Source organism: Gobio gobio (assembly GCF_949357685.1).
Source record: "Gobio gobio genome assembly, chromosome: 18".
Taxonomy (NCBI): Eukaryota; Metazoa; Chordata; class Actinopteri; order Cypriniformes; family Gobionidae; genus Gobio; species Gobio gobio.
The window spans coordinates 9,233,380-9,255,635 of NC_137111.1; the positions used below are offsets into that span (position 1 = coordinate 9,233,380).

The 22,256-nt window shown below is 38.0% G+C and overlaps 1 protein-coding gene across 4 annotated transcripts in view; it reads right to left on the reverse strand.

Moving 5' to 3' along the window:
* Window positions 1-22,256, reverse strand: part of ppp2r5d (protein phosphatase 2, regulatory subunit B', delta) — a 63,520-nt gene that overhangs the window by 40,072 nt on the left and 1,192 nt on the right. For 2 of the 4 annotated variants that reach the window (XM_079842916.1, XM_079842914.1), the window contains exons 1-3: window positions 21,407-21,526; window positions 20,575-20,658; window positions 9,132-9,303 (exon numbers count right to left, since the gene is read on the reverse strand). In XM_079842916.1, coding sequence (XP_079699042.1) covers window positions 9,132-9,303; window positions 20,575-20,658; window positions 21,407-21,433 — 283 coding nt within the window. In that variant the 5' untranslated portion in view covers window positions 21,434-21,526. Of the gene's footprint in view, window positions 1-9,131; window positions 9,304-20,574; window positions 20,659-21,406; window positions 21,527-22,256 lie in introns of those variants that run through there. The other 2 variants (XM_079842915.1, XM_079842913.1) reach the window with 1 other exon arrangement.

The following is a 22,256-nucleotide window of genomic DNA, read 5'->3' on the forward strand; positions in this document are numbered from 1 at the left end:
CGATAACTGGCATGCTCTACTTTATTAGCGTTGTTTTATTATTTTTGCTTGAGCTTATAATGCTTTTGTTCTTTAGGCCTATATTTTTTGTTTAACACATATTGTTTAATGCTTTGAACTGAATGAAAACCTTAAGATATAAAGTTTGTTCAGAAATGGTGACGACAACTTGATGAATAAAAAAATTAAAATACATCTCTCATTTTCTCAAAATAACATCATTTAAATAAACAAATATTCGAATATTCGCTTTTTTATGAGCCAAAATATCCGAATACAATATTTTGGAAAAATGCCCATCTCTAGTTGCTAAAGTGCATTAAGCCGCGATAGAGACACTGTTGCCCAGACGGCCTCCTTCGGATAAGCAAAGTATACTGTGGGCTTCGGACACGCATCTAAATGGTCAAACAGACTACACACAAAAATGGCCAAACATTTTTTTTGCGAGTATTCGTGTAAACACTTGGTTGTTTGAAAGTGAACGTAAACAATTAAAGGGGGGAGGGGGGGGGGGGGGTTGTGAAATGCTGTTTCATGCATACTGAGCGTTTTACACTGTTAAAGACTTGGAATCCCATCCTAAACATGGACAAAGTTTGATGGAGTATTTCTGTGTCAAAAATACTCCTTCCGGTTTCTCATAAGTTTTTTTCGAGTATGGGTATATGTGACGTCAGATGGGGCGGAATGTCCTTGTACGGGCTCTTCTCCCGGAAGGACGCACGCGCGACTAGAGCAAGAGAGCAAACGCTTTAGGGAAGCCGGCTGCGCTGCAGTCACAGGACTTCACGAAATCAACAATGTCACCAAAGCAAGACCACCCTGCACAGCTTCCCAAAGAACCCAGCGTTAATGGCACAGTGGATGGAGTTTGTTTTTCCGGAGCAGGAGTTGTGCAAGTGTTTGTTTGTTCCCTGAATTTCAGCGACGATGGTTTAGAAACAAGGCCCAGTTCAACTCCGGATTTGTAGCTCGTCTAATGCTGAAAGTTGGAGCAATCCCAGCGATTAAGGTTCACGGTCGTGTGTTGGTAGCAGGCGGTGAGTAACAATGATTCAAATGTCTTTGTGTTGTTAGCTATCGATTCTATTGTTTTTCTATGTAAACATGCATAGCTCAACGCCCGAACGATACGCCCCCAGCCGCTCGGCTTTTTTCGGAAAGACTCTGTACAGCGTATCTTTCTTTTATAAATATAATAAAACTAAAGACTTTTTGGAGATATGAAAGGTGCAATACTACTCTATAGGTACTCAAGATTCCCCCCTTTAAGAAAGAAAACATGTGTAACAGTATATTGGATCCGTGCATTAGGTCTTAAAGCCTAATAAACTGTTATTAATAAGCAAATAACTAATGGCAAAGGAAAATCACTCACTGATCTTTACTGAATATCTTAAGTACCTTTAATAAGGATTAATCTATTTAACGTACAGTAAGAGTACACAGTGTTATTTTACATTTGTCTACTCTATATAATTTGTGTTGTATGGCTATTCCTTAAATGAATACCACTGTTAGTACATCTTCCTGAAAAACACTATTTATTTAATTTGTATTTTTGTTCTGTTGTATTTATTTGTCTGTTCTGTTTGTAATTAGTTTCTTGTTTCTTATTGTATTGCTGACTGTTTTCTTGTACTTCTATAATCCTTTTGAGGACCTTTACTTACATTAGTTAACCTAGTTTTAGTTTTTGCTGTAGTAGTGATAATTTAAATAATAAAGTGTAAAATGACACACATCATGAAATAAGATCATATTGCCCACCAATAATAGTGTTAAATAATTGTGATTATCATCAGAAAGATGTCTTCAGCCAACATAAAAACAGGTCAATAAGTACAAACAACAAATAATATCTAAAAATAACAACAAACGTCTCCAGAGGCATATCCATAGCAAGATTACAATGTGACTATTGTGGGCCAATTCACAGAAAACACCCAGCGCTTTTGAAGAGCACATGCAATAACCTCAGGGCTCCTAGACAGATGACAAGAAAGAGAGGAGCAGTTGTGCATGGTTCTTAGGGCAAGCTGCTTAAAATAGTCCATTAAAATGATAAGTGGTCACATAGCTGTGTGCTCGTACACTCTCACAAAACCTCAAGAGAAGCTATTAATGCTAACATTTGACCTCTAGTCCCACACAACCAAGGCAATGTACAGTATGTCCTCTCACATGCTCTATAGCTGCTGCACCTACAGCAACCACTACACAGGACAGATATCAAGCCCTGAAACACTCCAGCAATATACTCCAGCAATATACGCTTCGTTCAGTGTTTGTTTACAGTCAGAGGAAATTGTTTGCAAAGTGGATCTTGAGCTAAACATAACCCAAGCTAATCATTCAAATTACGGCCCAATGACCTGCATGTGCCGACAAACCAAATAGGACTGACGGAGCGGTCTTTAGTCAGGGCATAAGATCAGGGGGTAAAGCTCCCATTACACATATGATACTGCAAGGCTCGACAATAAGGACTGCCCGATGGCCCGGGGTGAGCATGAAAGATTCTCGGGATGCTCAGAACTGTCCCAATCGGGCCACTGCTGCATCGTCACGAAAGTTTATCAATTGCACGTTTTTAAGCCATGCCAATTGAATATTCAAGCACAAGATGATGCAAAAGAGAAAATGGTATGGCTCAATTCGCTACTTGTGCGCTGCGAGAATTTTTGTGCACACATTAGAAAGCCAGATCTCAGACATATTGAATTGAGTTCTCTTTCATGCCTTCTTGCGCTTGAGCGAACAAATTCAAACTAAACTGTTAAAATGCCTGTCTTGGTGAGTATCCTAGTAAACATAGTCGTTATGCTCTAACAAACAGCTGAGATATAAAATGCATGTGTATCAGTACATTGGATCCGTACATTAGAAAAATCACTGCTCATAACCTTTGTAACATTAACAAAATTGTCACTGACCCCAACACAAAAAATTAAGAAAAATAAATAAATAAAATGGCCCTAGCAATTGTTTCAGTCATTTTTGATCCATGTAACCTTTATAAATAAGGTTATGACACCTAACTCATATACATTTTAAAATGTTGTTAAAGACCGTCAGTAATAAAATACAAAAAAAAAAAAAATACAAGCAATAGCACAAATAAATACAACAGAGCAAACATACAAATGAAAAACAGTTCTTTTCAGGATTTTCATGTAGGAGTAAACTAGATTTCAGGTACAGAAATAGTAAATGTAAAATATCACTGCATAGTCATCACTGCATAAATATAGATTAACCCTTATTACAGCTATGCAGTCAAGGGCAGTGAGATTAAATAACACAAACAGACAGCAGCAGGTTTATTAGGCTACTGTCACTTTAAAGCTACACTGTGTAACTTTTTTAGTTTATTCTTAGCTAAAAACACTTAGTTCTTTCAAAAATATATGTGCTCATTAATGTATATTTACTTCTTTCAAGTAATAAAGTATTCTCCACAAAAATAACGTGTGTAATCATTTGGCGTTCGCCGTTTGTGATCTTCCTTTGAAGAGACTGGCAGATCGCGCTGCAAGCCTGCAACATTTCCGTCAGATACAGTAAATGCTTCACCTAGTCAGCGTCACTACTGTGATTGTGCATTGTTATATTATATTCCAAAAATAATCTATTTGAGAACGGTATTTGCTGATATATCTACTGTCCTACCTGAAACGCTAACGTTAGTATCATTGTTAATTTGTTTTGTCTGCTGCAAAGTGATTTTCTGGCTCTTTGAAAAAAACGTTCGACCACTTTTAATACTGCGGTGATCTACCCGTAATAATTCATAATTTCATTATAGCATTTGTTTCAGCTGGCACAATTTTATTAAAAAATATAAACATCTATAGGCTACCGTAGCCTACAATAGTTACCATCAGTAACGTTACCACATAATCATGACAATCATCAAAGCGTGATTTGTACAGCAGGCAGAGGAAAAAATTCTGTTGTATTGAAATTGTTTATTATTTACATATTTTTTTAATTAATTTTTAACACTTTGTTACAAACTGTAGTTTTAAAATAGTAATGTTAAAAGCCTTGTTTCCTGTGATTTTAATCCCTGTGTAAATACATATATTATGTTGTCCTTTACATAATATGTATGAATGTATATGGTGTATGATAAAACGGTGACCTTGAAATTGTGGCAAAATTAGGCAAAAAGTTAGTCTGCAGCCCTGATCTACCAATGTCTTAATAATGTGTGTGTGCAAGTTAAAAAAGATTTTAAAAAAGTCCACTGTATGTTTAACCCATACCCCCTCAGTGGAAAACTCATCACAACATGATGTGGTTACCTTGCCCTTCAGCTGCATAGCACAAACAGACAGTCATAAGACTGAGAATTAACCTGCACAGGCAAATCACTGACCCTAGAGGAGGACATCATTATCTCTATGTTCTTTCAGTCACACTAGGCCACAGCCAGAACAACATGGATTTTTTTGTACAATATTTTTTTGTTATACATTTTATTTAAATGGTAGACCATTTCAGTGCACAAACTGAGACACAGATAATTTCAGGGCACACATTTTTTTGACTATGATTGTTAAAAGCATACAAAGCATTAAGGTAAAAAAAACGTTATGAACTGTAAAATACGGCCCATGTGGTTTACTGCTTTAACAAATAGGCCTGCTGTTAAACCACGTGTCTCAAATATGCATTAAATAGATATTGAATATTAACCTAATGCATTTATAATTAAATTAAAAAAATCTATTATACTTAAAAAGGTATGCAGCTGAAATAAAGGAGTTGAAATGCAGTTGAACTGCAATAAGCATTTGATAAATACTGTGCGTTTCATATTCTCCCAGGCAACGTCGTAGTGAAAGTAATCGTGATGTTAAAATCTTCAGCAGTCAGAATGATGGTTCAGTGACAGTCTTGTACGCCTCACACAATGAGCCATCTTTCAACTGCCAGGACATCTGTATGTTATACTGAGATCATGCTGCTGCAGGCAACCACCGCGTGATACACAGTGTTCTTCACAAAAACTGGAAAAATATAGGCATGCACTCATTTGAAAGCCTGTTCAAATATGTCATCTCGAAACTTACGTAATCCACTTATGTTGAAAAACAGAAGAGCGCTAACCAAGAAGTGATCTACTTGCGCACAATGCATGCACAAATCAATTATGCATGCAAGCATGGTGTCGTCTGCATTCTGTCTCTTCCTGTATCAACTTTTAGTCCATTTTAATCATTAAGTCTTTCATTCTTATGCATAATAAATATAGTACTTCTTCCAACATGCCTATTTAAAGCACTAGTAACACTAACAGTACCGGTACTTCGGGAATAGTCAATACTATAATTATAATACATTTTCTGCTGGTATCATTAAATTACAATTCAATGGGAACCACACATTTTTCCCATCCAAACTGGCATCACGGCAGATACTGAAGTAAAAACACTCGCTTGAATGGAATTCCTAGACAAACACCGAGCTAGTTTGGCTTAGTTCTCACACAAAGACAGGAAAAGGGAGACCTCCATGCTTCCTCTGTTTGTGGACATCCAGAGGAGACGGTGCCTGACCACTAGAAGCAGTGTTGCCTGGGCCAGAAACAAACACACAGAGACATTGTTCTGATGCATGCATCTGTTTGGCACCCAGTATAGAAAGGTGTATTGGTCAAGGCTCCACAAGAATGCTCATGACGCATTATGCAACCCGGAGTATTTTAAGATACAGCGTGGTTATTTGAGACCATTGTTGTAGTGTGTGGGGGTGCACAACTCCAAAACTAAAACACATCGCAACAATCACTGCAGTAATTACTTTTACCACGAGAGAAAAGTGTTCCAACCAGACTGGTGTTTCACATTATAGTACTAATAACAACAACAGTAAAGAGCAACTCTTCTTAAAATGGAGCATCATTCTTCCAGTTATGAAACCCCAGGCACTAACAAAAGTTAACTGCCTTCCTCAGGGTGTTCCTGCTGGGCAAGAGCAGAATTTAGGTGCAGGTCGAGAGGCCACACAATTGTTCTGAATGTCTGACCGTGTGTGGAAAATGACTCTAGGGCCTCAGCCTTCTGCCACCACAGCTTAAAACCACTGATGTGCAACACATATGAATTATGACTAAGTACTTTGTGGTGTTTATATTGTTTATTTGGTAAATGGTTGTAGGAGTGCATATTTCATCTCCACACACACACACACACACACACACACACACAAGCCACTTTATTATCTTGCTAGTACCGTATTGGACCCACTTTTGCCTTCAAAACTGCCTTAATTCTTTGTGGCACATATTCAATAGGTGCTGGAAATGTTCCTCAGAGATTTTGGTCCACATTGACATGGCATCAGATTTGTCAGCTGCACATCGATGATGCAATTCCTCCATTCCACCACATCCCAAAGCTGCTCTATTGGATTGAGATCTGGTGACTGTGGAGGCCATTTGAGACTTGCTTTGAGACTTGTGTGTTATCCTGCTGGAACTAGTCATCATAAGATGATGCACTGTGGTCATCCAGTTAATGGATGGACATGGTCAGCAACAATACTCAGGTGTGCTGTGGCATTTAAACTATGCTCAATTGGTACTAAGGGGCACAAAGTGTGGCAATAAAATATCCCACACACCAGCACTAGCCTGAACCGTTGATACTAGCCAGGACGGATCCATGCTTTCCTGATGTTTATGCCAAATTCTGACTCTAACATCTGAATGTTTAAGCAGAAATTGAGACTCATCAATGCAGACATAGTTTTTCCAATCTATTGTAGGATTTTGCTGAGCCATTGTGAATTGTTGCCTCAGTTTCGTGTTCTCAGCCGACAGGAGTAGCTCCGGTGTGTCTTCTGCTGCTGTAGCCCATGATCTGCTTCAAGGTTGGACGTGTTGTGTTTTCAGACGACGCTCTTCTGCAGACCTCGGTTGTAACAAGTGCTTATCTGAGTTACTGTTGCCTTCCTATCAGCTGACTGGCCATTCTCCTCTGAGCTCTGGCATCAACAAGGCATTTTCTCCAACAGAACGGCCGCTCACTAAATATTTTCTCTTTTTCTGACCATTCTCTGTAAACCCTAAGGAGGTTTGTGCGTGAAAATCCCAGTAGATCAGCAGTTTCTGAAATACTCACACCAGCCCGTCTGGCACCAACAACAATGCCACAGTCAAAGTCACTTAAATCATCTCTCGTCCCCAGTGTATGAGTGTGTATGTGTATATACACTACAATGTGTACAAACTGTATATATAAACACACGCACACACATACTTTTGGTATTCTAATTAGGGATGACTCACGATTTTCGAATATTCGATTAGCTGATTTAATTATAGAATATCAAATAGGTTGTGCGATTATCGTCCAAAGTAAATCCCCATGTTTTTAGGTGCTAATGCAGGGGTGACGCGTTCATGTAACCAGAGGGTGACGCTGCTAATAACACACCTATAAAAGCGGTCAATAAACTCTCAGTGTGTTTTTTTATACTGGGCACGTTTGCTGCGATACGAGCGTAATTCTCCCCTGCGCCTCCGCAGCGTTGGTCTGGTTTCACACTTAACTTGAACCCTAGTGCTTTTGCGCTCATCACAAATGTGTACGGGCATGATAGAAAACAGAACGTGGGTCAATACATTGGTGTTTTTTTAATTAATTTGGTGCTATTATACACAGCTTGGGTTATTAAACAACACTTGGGTTTACCGTAGGCGGCTTTTGCTGCTTGCAAAGTTGCAAACACTCTTTTGAGGAGACAGTGAATTGCTATTCATTAGCTGCCCTGACTGCACTCGCTATGCGTGAATACACTGCAGGCTCGCTCTCGCTCGTATCTAAGGTAAATCATCAACACTATCATCCCTTACATGCATGTTATTGAACTAATGACATTGTAATCGGCTAAAACGCATGCGCTGGTTACTTTTCTACCTGAACAAGTGCACACCCGAGTGTTGCTTTCACATTCAGACGAATCGCGGCACAGTTCGAGTGCAACTGTGGGTTCTCAGGTTCAGTACCTCAGTACCTCCTCTCAGGTTCAGTGCGCACCAAGCTCTGTATGAAAGCGTTCACATTAGCAATTTTTCATGCGAACCGTGCCCCATTTTAAACTGAACTGCCAGAGTAAAAACGGAAGAAGAACGCACACGCACACTGTAGACTTGTGTGGCATATAATGGTTAATGGTATAATGGTAAAGCATCAAGCCCTGTCTGTCTATCATTCAGTCACAACAGAAGTTTTCAGCTACATTTGTAAGCATTAACTGGTCAGCTTTTTTGGACTACCAACATGCAGTAGCACAATGACGCAGTAAATGATGTATGCAGTCACAAAATCAGATACTCTCCCCTCAATGAAATTTGATCACAAGTGGTCATAAGAAGCATTTGAAATGAATTTTAAATGGCTCTCTCTTGGCTGACCACTTGTGATCAGATGACCATCTGAGATAGATAAGTTCAGATGTAAGCAATGAAAACCTCCCATTATCTGACGACTCAGTGCTGAATAAATTAAACCATACATTTTCTAAGAATACTCCACATCAGATTCTAAGAAATGAACTGGAAGTAACAGGCTTAATTAGATTGAAGATTAGTGTGTAACTCTCTAAAATGTGAGCTGTGGCAAGGTTTCACTGTCCTACTTAGCGCAGACACTTGCACTGCTGATCCAATTACCGTCTACGAGTTGTCATGTGCTTAAACTCCCTGTGTGGCCAGACAGGAAGGACTCTTCCTGACTGAGACTACGACAGAACAACGCGGACAGGAGAACAAAAGAGAGAAAGAAGATCCAAAGATGAGAAACAATAGTGAAAGGTCTCTATATAAATTCCAATTGTTTTACCACATTTTCATGAATAAAATACTTTGGATATGACTGGAGTCTGCACTAAACAATCCAAGTCACACTTTAAAAAACAGCTCCATCTGGCACAGCAACAGACTAAAAAAAACAATTCAGGGGTCATGTGAGGCCGCCCTTTAACAGTTAACACAATTAGCACCATTCACTGTGATGTGTACACAACAACAGATCACTTGATCATTTCCAAGAAATCTCCAACAAAGAGCTGTGAGCGATGCCCATTCGGCTATGTTCTGTTTGTCGGGTTTCTACCTTTGAGGGCGGGAAGCTTCTGCAGTTCCCGGTTCTTGCTGAGGTTGAATCGTGATGAACTCTGACGACGCTCCTTCTTTACAATCTGTGGCCCACCTGAGTACTTAATTTTGTTGAGCTGAGTGGGAGGTGGAGTGCTGTTGCTCGGACGCTTGCTGGCTGTCTGCTGGGCCTGGGAAAAAAACACAATGTTCAGAATCAAAATGAGCACATTATACCACTCTGAGCAACCACACCACTTTTGGTCACAGAAGGTCAGACTCCAGTGCCTTCTCATGGCAAACACAAATCGAAGAAACAAAATAATGCAACAAATAAGAGCAAAGCAATCCTGCTAGTCAGAGGCAGGAGAAATACTCATTCTGGAGAACATTTTATTGGAGATACATTTGGATGGAACGGTATGAAAATTTTATATCATGATTATAGTGACCCAAATTATCACGATTATCAAGATTATCATGGTTTTGTTCAAATGAGACGAAATTGTTAAAAAAAAGAACAGATGCACACACTGAAAACACAAGTTTTATATTTGAAAAATCAACAAACAACAAATAAATCAAGCCGCTCTATGCATTTTTTTTAAGCTAGATTCTGTTCTATGGGATTTCTTTTCCTTATAATGGCGCGCTCGCTCGTTTCATTCAAATGCTACTTGTGTCTCTGTTTTTGATTGTATTGAAAATGAAACAGAGGACTTTACTATTAATACTACTATAATTATTATTATAACTTCTTGTGGTCATCTTGTCTGGACGATGTTTTGTACACTGTACACAATGGATTTATATACAGGTAAGATTAAAAACATTAATCTCAATTCAATATGTCCCCGTAATTATTTATGTGGTAAAGACAATCTGTGTAATAAGTGAACAATGAATATACATTATTATCCCTTAAATGTCACCCTAGTCTTGTCTGAACTTGTTCGTTCCGTCTTTGGCTCAAGCTTCACGTTATGATTTCCCAGATGTAGTTTTAGTATTGAGGTCAAAGTCCACTTGCCTTGCGCTCGCAGATTTGAAGTGTTTCCCCCTATTACAGCGATTTTATTTTTGCATGTTCTGCAGACAGGGTGACCATCCTCGATTAAGTTTCCCTCAGGACTTTTGTAAAAGCCAAAAAAAAAAAAAAGGGCTGCGCCTGCACCAGACTGACGCTGACTGGACAGGATTTAGTGCAAGTTTGCAAAATCCTGATAATCAAACGCGATTTTAATGATAATTAAATTTTAAACGATATTAAAAACCGTCAGTACATTTTATCATGGTACATCGTGAAACCGGTTATTGTTCCATCTCTAGGATACACACATCAGTGCTAGATGAGACATCAATATTTGTGTGCATTAGGGGTGTAACGGTACACAAAACTGACGGTTCGATACGTACCTCGGTTTAGAAGTCACGGTTCAGTACAGGAGGGAAGAAAACTAAATATAAAATTGCTTCAGAACAAATTGTGTTAGTCCTTAAATGAATTCAATTATAACTAAAAGTTTCTTAAAGATAATGCTGTAAACTATAGGAATCCCTTACTTGCACATTACTATAATATTAAAGGGATAGTTCACCCAAAAATGAAATTGCAGCATTGTGTGTTTAATGCCAGGAACACTTTAATAAGGTTGTGTAGCCATTAACATTATCCTACACAATAGTTAGCATTAACTAATAATACTTTTAAAGCCTTTTTAAATTCTGGCTTATGTAAATTTCTACAAATGCCATTTTATATGGGAAGTAAAGTGTGTAATAATAATAAAAAAACAATAAAGTAATATGAACTAACATTAAAAATGGACTAAAGTTTTTTTTTTTTGTAACACTTTACAGTAAGGATATATTAGTTAACATTAGTTAATGCATTAGTTAACATGACCTAACCAACTAACCTGGTATTACGTTTTATTTTGCAACGCCTCTGTTCAGCATTAGTTTATATTTGTTTATGTTAGTTAATAAAAATCCAGCTGTTCATGGTTTGTTCATGTTAGTTCACAGTGCATTAACTAATGTTAACAAGATTTTAATAATGCATTAGTAAATGTTGAAATTAACATTAACAAAGGTAAAATAAATGCTTTATAAGTGCAGTTTATTATTAGTTCATGTTAACTAATGTTAAACTAATGAACCTTATTGTAAAGTGTTACCGTTTTTTTTTTGCCCCCTCTCTGACCTCTGAAGGCCGCTGTGTAATTCACACTCTGACTAAGACACATTAGGGGAAACATTTTAATAATCCTATGAATGCATATATAAAAAAATGCATAATCGAATCAAATTAATCGAATCGCATCGAATTTTAATGTGAATCGTCTCGAATCGAATCGTTCTGAATTGTCAAAAATCATTCTTGAATCGAATCAAAAACCTATGAATCATGAATCGAATCGATTCGCTTCCTACCCAAAGATTAACAGCCCTAGTTGTAATGTATCCTCAACATACCTTCAGGTGTTGATTCATGTTTATTCTTTGACTAGGAATAGATGATCGAATTCGCTCGCGCCGTTCTGCCGCTTGAACTGACGTGCCTATACAGTGATCAGTCACGCCGCATTAAAGAGCGTCAAAAGGGCATTTAGCGTTTGAATTTCATGATAAAATGGACTGAATACTTATAATGTTCGTGTAGGAACTCGGATTGAAGTGTGTTCCGCTCTTAAAACAAGCCGACTGTTAACTATTAATGATTGCATTTGGTACCGTTCGGTACACAAGCGCACCAAACCGAAAGCCCTGTACCAAAACGGTTCGGTACGAATACGTGTACCGCTCCACCCCTAGTGTGCATCTAGCATATAAATTAGGGATGCACCGAATATTCGGCCACCGAAAATTTTCGGCCGAAAATGGCCCAAAAGGGCATTTTCGGTTTTCGGCCGAAAGACTTTTATCACCGAAATAACATGGCCGAAATGTTGTGATGACGCAAACAGAAACCGCGACCTGCACATGCTTGTCTGAAGCAACATGTCTGCGGTGTGGACATATTTCAGTATATCTGAGAAACACCCACGTCTGCTCCAGCGAGAGCTAGTGTTCAGTGCAGCTGTAGTGCAGCAGCTCATGTTCTTGATGAGAAGAGGACCAGACTTCACTGTGAAACCCAACGGTTTCCCAATGCAATCTTTAACAGTGGGAATGTTTTAAGTGCGGAACACACTTCAATCTGAGTTCCCACACCAACATCGATCAACATGTATCACGAAATTCAAACGATAAATGGCGTTTTGACACTCTTTAATGTGGCATCACTGATCACATCACAGTTCAAGCGGCGGCGCGCGCGCGCGTGAACGCAATCATCTGTGAGCGCGATCGATCATCTCTTCCTTAAGAATAAACATGAATGAACATCTAAGGTGTGTTGAGGATACATTACAACTTACTGTCACGTATCATATGTGGTGTAATCGCTGTAATCAGTTTCATCGGCGAAAAGACGTCAATATAACTGCTGTAAACCAAACAAATGTCATGTAACTTTAGCATCACATTTACCTCAGGCAGTCATTCAGTGTCCACAGAATTTTATTCACTAAAGTAAATAAACTCTTTCACTAAATATGCTCTATATTAGCCGTTATATTCATTATATTCTACTTAACCTGTTAATGATATCTTGATTATTTCATGCATGTTAAATAAACCTGTCATGAGAATGACAGACACTGTGTATAAATGATTATATTTCAACAACGAATTGGATAAAAAAATATTTAATAATCAGATTTAGAAGTTATTGCAAAAACTGCCTTATGTAAAGTTTACATGTTTGCGTACTATGTTGAGTGTTGATTATTAGACCTAATGCACTTGTTCTGAATGCACTTTCTTGTAGTAGTCCTACAGAGAAAAATGTAAAATGCACTAGACCTAAATGCACTTTGTTTTTATGAGAGAACATTTAATTTTAAAACATTTCTGTAGGCCTGTACATTATTATTTAATGTACAAATGAGTGGGGTCAAGTTAAACATTTTAGTTTGAATTTTATTTTATACTGTGCATTGTTGCAATGTGCTAAATAAATATTGGCATAATTTGTAATTGATTTATTCTTTGAAACTTTAATATTAATTTATGCAATTGCAATGCCTTGATTTTAGTAAAGTTAGTACACAGTCATAGCCATAAATGCAATGGTACTAATAATTGGCATAATTTCTTTCGGTGTTTCGGTTTTTCGGCCTTGGTTTCCTCTTTTCGGTTTCGGCCAAGAATTTTCATTTCGGTGCATCCCTAATATAAATGGCCTCAAAGATAGCACTAACAACTCCAATTTTGATTTATTATGCCTTTACACCAGCTGACTTCATTATGAAGGAAGTGCACCTGTTAAGTTACATCTCTCTTGCTATCAAGATCATCAGCTATTCCTCTATATGCCTAGAGTTACAGTTTTGTTTACACTTTTATAATCATATTAAAATGTATCCATATCTGCATTATACGTCATACCTGATTTACAACAAACTGCCAAACGGTACAAATTTAAGCCAGCTAACTGCATCACATCTCACTGGGAAGCAACTGACTCTAATGGTATATGGAGCTCCATCTGAATATATTTACAGGAATAATTGAGAAAAGCAGGGAGAAAAATCACGCCCCATTATGAGAAATGAATTTCAGGCTCTAAATGTAATAAGGAATAGCAACTAATGAAATTGGATGCAAATAGGAAAAACAGAAATGAAAGCAGAAACACGGTCATTAACAATTGTTCCTTTTTCTCATATTGGACACATTAATTAGGAAATAACATAAGACCCAGTAAAACAATAAATGAGCATTTATTTGGACATATACAGTGATGATGTCTAGTATAGATGTTTAGAGTAACTAAGGTGGCTTTTTATCCACATTTACACTAAATTCTCAGGTCTAGTACATACAACTCATGTTGAACTAGGGGTGGGCGTTACACCGGTACACACAAGTAACCAGTAGAAACCGGTAGAGATTTTGGACCATCATCTCTTCTCTATTGCGTTTACGCTCATGTGACGCTCATGTAATGTTGCTGTGTGGAAAGTTTATCGTTTGCATGTGTTTTTAAGCATTGCGGTTTAAAAAGTTATTTTCAAACTGTTGAAGCGCAGTAAGCAGCGAAAGACAACTCATTTCAGTATATGCGCGCGTTCTGAGAGACGGTTTCTGAATGTCGACTGAGAGACAATACTAAGTTGAGTTAAATACTAGTGCTGTGAATCGATAAAAAAAAAAGTATTACATTTTTCTGTAATTAATCATGATTAATTGCAATTTTCAAAAAACGTCGGCGTTTTTAATATTTTGATTTTGTAATAATTTCAGTTACTTTCCAAATTAATGAAGAAACAATTTAAATATTTGTTGTAATGGCATCTTTTTATGAATGAAGGCCAGTATCACTGAAACTAATGTCTCTATTAAACATTAATGACATTACAGTATAACTGAAAGCTACCAATTTCAACATTTATTTGGCTTTAAAAAAATAACTTTTAATTTAAAACATTCTTTACATAAACCCATTATAATAAATGTTATATTACTCATGGCGTTCCCTGTTACACATATACAGAAATGTAATAGTTATCAAACACCTTTCTTAACTGCATAAATAATAAATGTAATATAGATTAATCATCATTAAAGCTAAAACAAAATTATGTTCTCTTTGTTCTTGAAGTTTTTCAGGTATATCTATTTCAGTTGTCTTTGATAAAGAAAGAACATAGAAAACAAACTAGAACAGTTTATTTGTCTTCATTAACCTTGAGAGTTTTTTAAGTCTAGTAGTAGTTTTTTTTTAATTATATTGAAAATGGTGATAAGAATGATGAAATTTCAGTGGTATCAAAAACTAAAGTTGAACTAAAGTTTTTTCCAATGGCAAAAGATTGTATAACACCAATGTAACACAAAGCAGAACATCACATCAGTCAACAATCTGCAAGCAAACTGCCCGTGGGAGTTGAAGTCCATAACTAACCTAACCTACATACCTCCTTATTACCATATCTAGATTCAGCCCACATTAAACATTCATGAGTAGCCTGAGCTACACCATCAAATAAATATGTGTCTTCAATGCAAGATGAGCGCCACAGAAACCATTTCGACCATAGGTGAGAATTACAGTGTTACCGCAGTGGGACTGTCCCCAAAACAAAAGTGCGCTTTTTTTCTGTCCTTACGACGGTCAAGCTGTACGATTTTGTGTAAAAGTCGAGGCAGACTGTGCGACAACAACAGTCTTTAATGACTATGAGATATAAATATTAGCTAATACAACTTTCTGCGCACTTCGTGTGAGGCAAAGGCAGTTAATCGGCCGCCAGTGAGAATGTCACACTAAGCTACTCGAGACTGCCAATTCTGCCCTACGACAAAAATATTTCACAATCCTCAAAATTAGTCTCAGGCAGCAAAATTGAGGCAAAAAAACCACACACCGCTTTTGATCAGAAGGACGTTGAAGGAAAAAAACAAAGCTAATCTCTTGTTTATAGGAACACAGAATCAATGCTAAACCACGATGTATTACTAGCACCATGGCTGAAGCAGTTCAGATAGCTGTAGAAACTGCTAAATGAGATGCATTTGATGTTTCCATGCATGGAAAAATACTTTATGCATTGCACGATTGTAATGAAGAAAAAAGCGTCACTGTCCAGGCAACAAGCGGTATGTGTGTGTGTATGTGTGTGTGTGTGTGTGTGTGTGTGTGTGTGTGTGTGTGTGAATAGTCCGCCGCTGTGAAACACATGTTCAGGCCTGCCCATAGCATTGAAGAGCTGGCCTCAGTCACAGGGGTTGCATGACTGAGCTCGACTTAAAATAGACCAAATCAATAAACTTCACCCGCTGCTACGTCACACTCTCTGCCAGTTGATTCCAGCCGCCAGTATCACTTTGAACAACAGTGATATATTTCAGTACCAACAGGGTTTACGGAGACAAGCTATTATGTCAATACAGCCGCACACTTAGAGGGATACAACTCAATACCTAAATGCATACAAATGTAATTATCTAGCAAATCACTCCTGATACGAAAAATCTAAAGAACGAAACCACTTTTCCTTCATCACACTGAATGCCTCTTTACTAGGGTCTGAAAAAACAAGTCTGACAGGATACCAATGCCACAGCAACAATGATTGAATATTCAAAAGGCAACTATTTGTATTTGCCTGAAATCTACACGATAACTGAGAACAGCCGACTGAAGAAATCTTTTTATGCACATGCAGGCACTTCATGTGGAAACATAAGTTATATCATTGAATAAAAAAAAAAAAGAAATGATGAAATAGGCAACTGATTTGTGGCAACTGCGATTGAATGTGCAAATGTTGTTTGTTGAAGCAATACAATATCTTGCCATTTACTTGAACCGCGCTCCCGTCACAAAATTAAGCACGACTTGGAGACAGAGAAGGAAGGAAAGAATGATATATTTTAAGCTACTTCCATTAGATTTAATAACATACAGACAGGCCTACAGTTTAGGCTCATTTTGAGAGGGGATTTGCATTTCTTTTTGCAGAAGAATAAAACACAGCTTAAAAAAGACACTTCAATCTTACTGGTTAATAAAGCAGAAATAGAAATGGTGGTTGTCTGGAAGCAAGGAAGACAGCAAGGGCTTTATCTATCCTCAGCAAGGCTCGAAATTGTGACCATTTTGGTCGCATATGCCCCCGAAATGTAATCTGTGCGACCTCAAAATATATTTGGGAGCATTTGTGCGAGTGCAAATAATTGTTAAGTTTAAGTTTTCATTTCTCTACAAAACATTTGCTAATTACTGCACAGTATGAGCCCGCTGTGAACTGATGCATCTTAATGTTCTTAAATTTAAAGCAGACTTGAGGTTGGTTAATATTAGCTGTCAATCACTCCCTTTCACTGAGCTCCGTTGTCACATGACAGGGAGTTAACTAGCGCGCAAAATGTAAAAAGCTGAAGAAGAGAAGGATTTTTTTGAAGAGGCAAATGAAAGAATTTTACTTGCCCGACCAGACAAGTAGCCTGATTAAAACGTCAATAATAAAAAAATATCTAGGGAATCACCAAAATGCGAGAATGATTCTGATTTAATTTGGTCTAGGTGGCGATTGATGGCAATAATATATAACGTATAAAGTACAGACGGTAACAAGGTTGCACTGTTGAGGCTTGCGCAGCCTCTCGAGGAGAAAACGATACAAAGGAGCACAGCGCGCGACACACACACACACACACACACACACACACACACACACAATTAACATACTGGAGTAAAAATTCAAAATGTGGAGTTTTTACTGCCTATTTTTTATATATTTAAGTTAAGCAACATCACACAACCATAAGTGCTGTTTTCCTGAATACCATCACGATTGAAAATGTGACACTGATTTCATACAAAGGTTCAATAAACAGTTCAAATTAAGTAGGGCTGGACGATTAATCGAAAAGTAATCGAAACCGCAATTTAGAACCTCTAAACGACGTAATTTTCCCATGTCGGTTATTTCGGTTTTCACGTGACTCCGCCCCGTCAGTCACATGTCAAGTGCAGTTTGCAGGCACACAGAAAGTGTGTCTTTGTTTATAGATGTTCACAGTTACTATGGTAATTGCATGTTTTACACAGTTTATACAGGTAGGCCGAAGTTAATCGCCGTTCTTATAAGCGCTGATACACACACAGACGCAAGCCCCAAAGCCAGATCACTTTCACTGGCGTCCTCATGAAGTTTGTCAATTAAATGAGTTTAAAGGCTTGCCAGTTGAACATTTAAAGCGATTGTGCACTATTCAAGAACAACAATATGGAAAACTTCTCTGTTCAGTGCTCATGAGCTTTTTTTCTGTGTGACAGAGAGCCGAGCCGCATCTCTGACAACACGCGCCAGATCACTTTCACTTGCGTCCTCACAATGCTTTGTCATTTGTATGCGTTTTAAGGCCTGCCAGTTTGAACATTGAAGCGATTTTAGACCATCAGATATGCATTATGTCGAACTAATGCCTGATATATTGTGACACATGAACAGACAGTAGCTTGCACATAACGTGAAGATCGTGCGCAGAGAGCAGTGCAGAAACTCATTGTCAACGCTGTCCTGTGATTTATCACTAAAGCAGATTAGAAACTCAACCGCTATTTCAATACCTTTTGAAGTAAGTACAAACCACAGCTTCATAATGAATAGAGACGGTATGAGTGATTCACACACACAATCACTCTCTCATTAATGCATTCAAATAAATGTAATGTAGGCCTAGTGTGCTAATTTTCTGTATCTGATGTACAACAAGCAGAAATCTGCCCCATAGACAATAACTGCTGAAAGTGAACCGTTTCCATCACAAAGAAATGCACTTTTTCATTAGAAAAAAAATATCCCACCTTTAATAGTAGAAAATATTTACAGTACAAACCTTATCAGTGAACTATGAGGGCAAAAAAAGGAAAGCAAAAAAAAAAAAGACGATAAAAATAATCGTTCATTAATCGTAATCGAGGTAAAATGTTAAATTAATCGAGATTTTTAATTTTGGTCAAATTGTTACAGCCCTAAAATTAAGTCGCTTAAATTTTAGACGCAATATTGACTGTTTTTGTTGTTTCACAGCGAAACTCAATTCTTTGTTTTGGACAAATCGGTTGAGTCAAAGATTCAACGGCTGCATCAAAAACATACATTTACACCCAAACTGACCAGCAAAGGCATCTTTATTTTCCAGCTCAACTGTCACAGGATTGTGGGATATCAAAGACAGCGAAGGATACATCTAAGCTGCCTTCAAAAATCCATCAGATGAAGGACTCTCTGGAGACAGGAAGTGAAGCTAACATTGGATTTGGACGTGCCTTGGTGCCTTCCTATGCGTCCTCCAAAGGCAGCATTTTCCAGGTTTCAGACATACCCAAGGACCCATTCATAAACAACTGCCTCATTCTTTAATTAATCAGTTGCTGTGTCCGAAAACCTAGGCAGTGACTCGTTGCCTCGCTGCCTTATCAGACAATGGCTTGTAAGGCAGCGTTTGTGCATGAAGGCACCTCACGAAACTGATTTCAGACAGACTTCTTAGGCAGTGTAACAGATTAATGATCTACAGCAAAATAGAGAGAGCTTTGGCGAGAACTAAAATGACATCAGAAGTGGAAAATGTTGGTTAAAAAAACAACAACAACTTACATTTACACACAAACTGACCAGCAAACGCAACTTTCGGACGCCATCTTTTCTTTCCAGCTTAACTGTCACAGAATGGAAAGCACAGGATTGTGGGATATCAAAGACAGCGAAGGATACATCTAAGCTGCCTTCAAAAATCCATTAGATGAAGGCATCTCTGGAGACAGGAAGTGAAGCTAACATTAGATTCGGACGTGCCTTGGTGCCTTCCTGCCTTGAAATGTGTCCTCCGAAGGCCTCTTTCGGACTCAGCCAAAGACTCACTCGTTAAGACGGTCACCTGCCGCCACCTACTGGTGATTTAGTTTGATGTTTAAAAGCATCATTCTTTCCAACATTTCTTTTTTGTATATTCAAAATATATTTAAAACAATCTCATAACATTATTTAACAGTTGCAGTTGCAATTTCTCAGTGTAAATGATTTAATTTGATTGATTACAGCCCTGTAGTGTCTAATTATTCTAACTGAATGTATTGATCAAATGTAATAATTTAAAATGAAAGATGAAGCACACATTTAATAAGATTTTTAGGGTGGAAAAAGGGTTTTAAAAAATGCCCTCAGGGGATAAGTATCCCAAATTTTCAGATGTAAATGTATCAAAGCTGATAGAACACTGATGAGAATATTGCTTCAGAAATCAATTATATCTAACAATATTTTATCTATAGAAAATATCTAGTTTCTATCTATATTTTTTTCTAGACAAGCAACTTTTTTACTCAGACAATTGAATTATCTGATGATTTATATATAGAATATACATATATATCATGAATTTATTTACATATATGACATGTATATTACAATTTTGATGGTGCTCCTTACTTTTTGAAGTTTGGAGAACCAGTGCCACAAAGTAAAAAAGTTAATTTCAAGCCCTGCTCAGCATAAAATTATGCACTTCGAACATATGCCAGTGTGACAAGTCAAGCGTGCTACTGGAAAAACGTCGGTATGTAACATACAGAATAATAAACAGCATCCGAGTTGCGAAAAACAATCAGAATGAGCAGGAAGTGCAGTGACTACTGCACATATTTCTATGCAAAATGTACCCTGCCTCGTAAAAATCACTGAAATTAAATTTTAGTCTTCTAGTGCCCAGAGAAATGAAAAAGCCCAGCTACAACACTTAGCAAGCAAGTGTTTGTGCCAAGTCCACCAGGCAGCCCTACAGTCAAACACAGCGTGAGCAACAGTTTTAGACCTGATGTGTTTTGGTACTGTCAGCTTTACCTCTTCTGAATTGTCAGTTCCAGCATCCTTTCCGCCTCCGGCGTTACTGTTTTTCGTGCTGCTTTTTGCAGATTTGGTTGGTTCCTGTAATGACCACAAAAAAATTAACATGAGTCATAAATGCAGCTGATTTTGTTCAATCTTATAGCCCATTTTATAATATCTAAAGGGGGACGGTCTGCATGCAAGTCAGCCTATGGGCAGGTCATACTGCAGGGCTGGAATGACAGGTGAAGGCACCCCAACAGGAACTACATTTTCAATCAGGCAATGACATGCACAAAACATTGACTGCCATTCTGGGAATGATAAATTATTTCAGTTCACCCCGTCCAGCATCATATACATGGTGACAAACTTGTCCACTTGTATATCGAGCGTTTATATAACCATGCCCACAGCTTGTCCACTGAAACATTGACTCATGCAGGAGATGTGTTTGTGTGTCCAGCTTATGCTGCAATCTGTCAACTAATACGCCTCTATTCACATATTAACGGCCGATCATAATCTCACTATAGAAAACTGATCTGTAAAGCAAACACCGGGTAAAACAGCCATCGAGGAGCATTCCCACAAACACATACGAGTCCCATTTTAAACACAAGTCCCGAAGAGCTAAAGAAAACGCTGTCTCGTTATTTAAATATCCCTGTGAACATGTAACTGTTTTGACTTAAGATTTGCAGGCACGAATGCGCCCTTTTAGCGGGCTAAGCGCGGCCTTCACTCACAAAAAACAACGCTAGCAAATGCTGCAGAATAATTATTGTCAAATGAATTCTCGTACGCGTTAATTAGACATGTGTTATTATTGTAAGCTGTACTTTACCTTCTCTTTTTTAGTTTTATTCGGCATTTTGCAAATGTTGTCTTTAGCCGTGCCTCCGTGATAAGGCTTCCCTTGCACTCGGGCTCTCGCGCACACTGTTACCTCCAGCTCCCGCGCCCTCCCTTCACTTAGCAACAAGCTGATTGGTCAACGAAAGGCGAAACTAGCTAGCAACAGCACCGCGGAATTTTTCTATTGGCTGCTCCTCGAAGCAGACGGTCTTGAGTTTGCCAAACGGGGTCCTGGCTGCGACGAGGAAGGGGACTACAGCTGTTGTTGACGACTTATCTAAGGTGCAGATTGTCACCAGAGGAATTGATCGTGGGAGGGAGGCTTGTGCTGGTGACATTGACCGTTAACACATGAGAATAGGGTCGTCCAGAGGGTGTTTTGGTTGTATAGGGCAGTGCTGAACCCCTTATATTTTTTATTTATGAATTTGGATGCAGTTGAGGTCCCCTGGTTCAGCTTGATAATTATTGTGTCATCAGATGGGCTGCTGTACTATATATTTACCATATTAAGGGTATCATTTATTATGTTTAATTCATTTAAAATCCGTTAACTGCATAGTGGACATGTATAAACATAGGGTTAAACTTCACTAACTAATTTGATGATTGAACACTTTAGCTTAGAACAAGCGTTACACTTCTTCATCCTTATTTCAAATAATGGCTTATAGACATGGTTTCCGTTTTTAGATCTACCTACATACATATTTTGTTAAATTTAAAATTATGCATTCAAGTTACTTTATACTTTTCTCAAGATCCCATCAAAAATGTCCATACAGAAGCATCTAGTGCCATCTATTGGTGATATAGCCTATTCCACAAATCCATTTCGA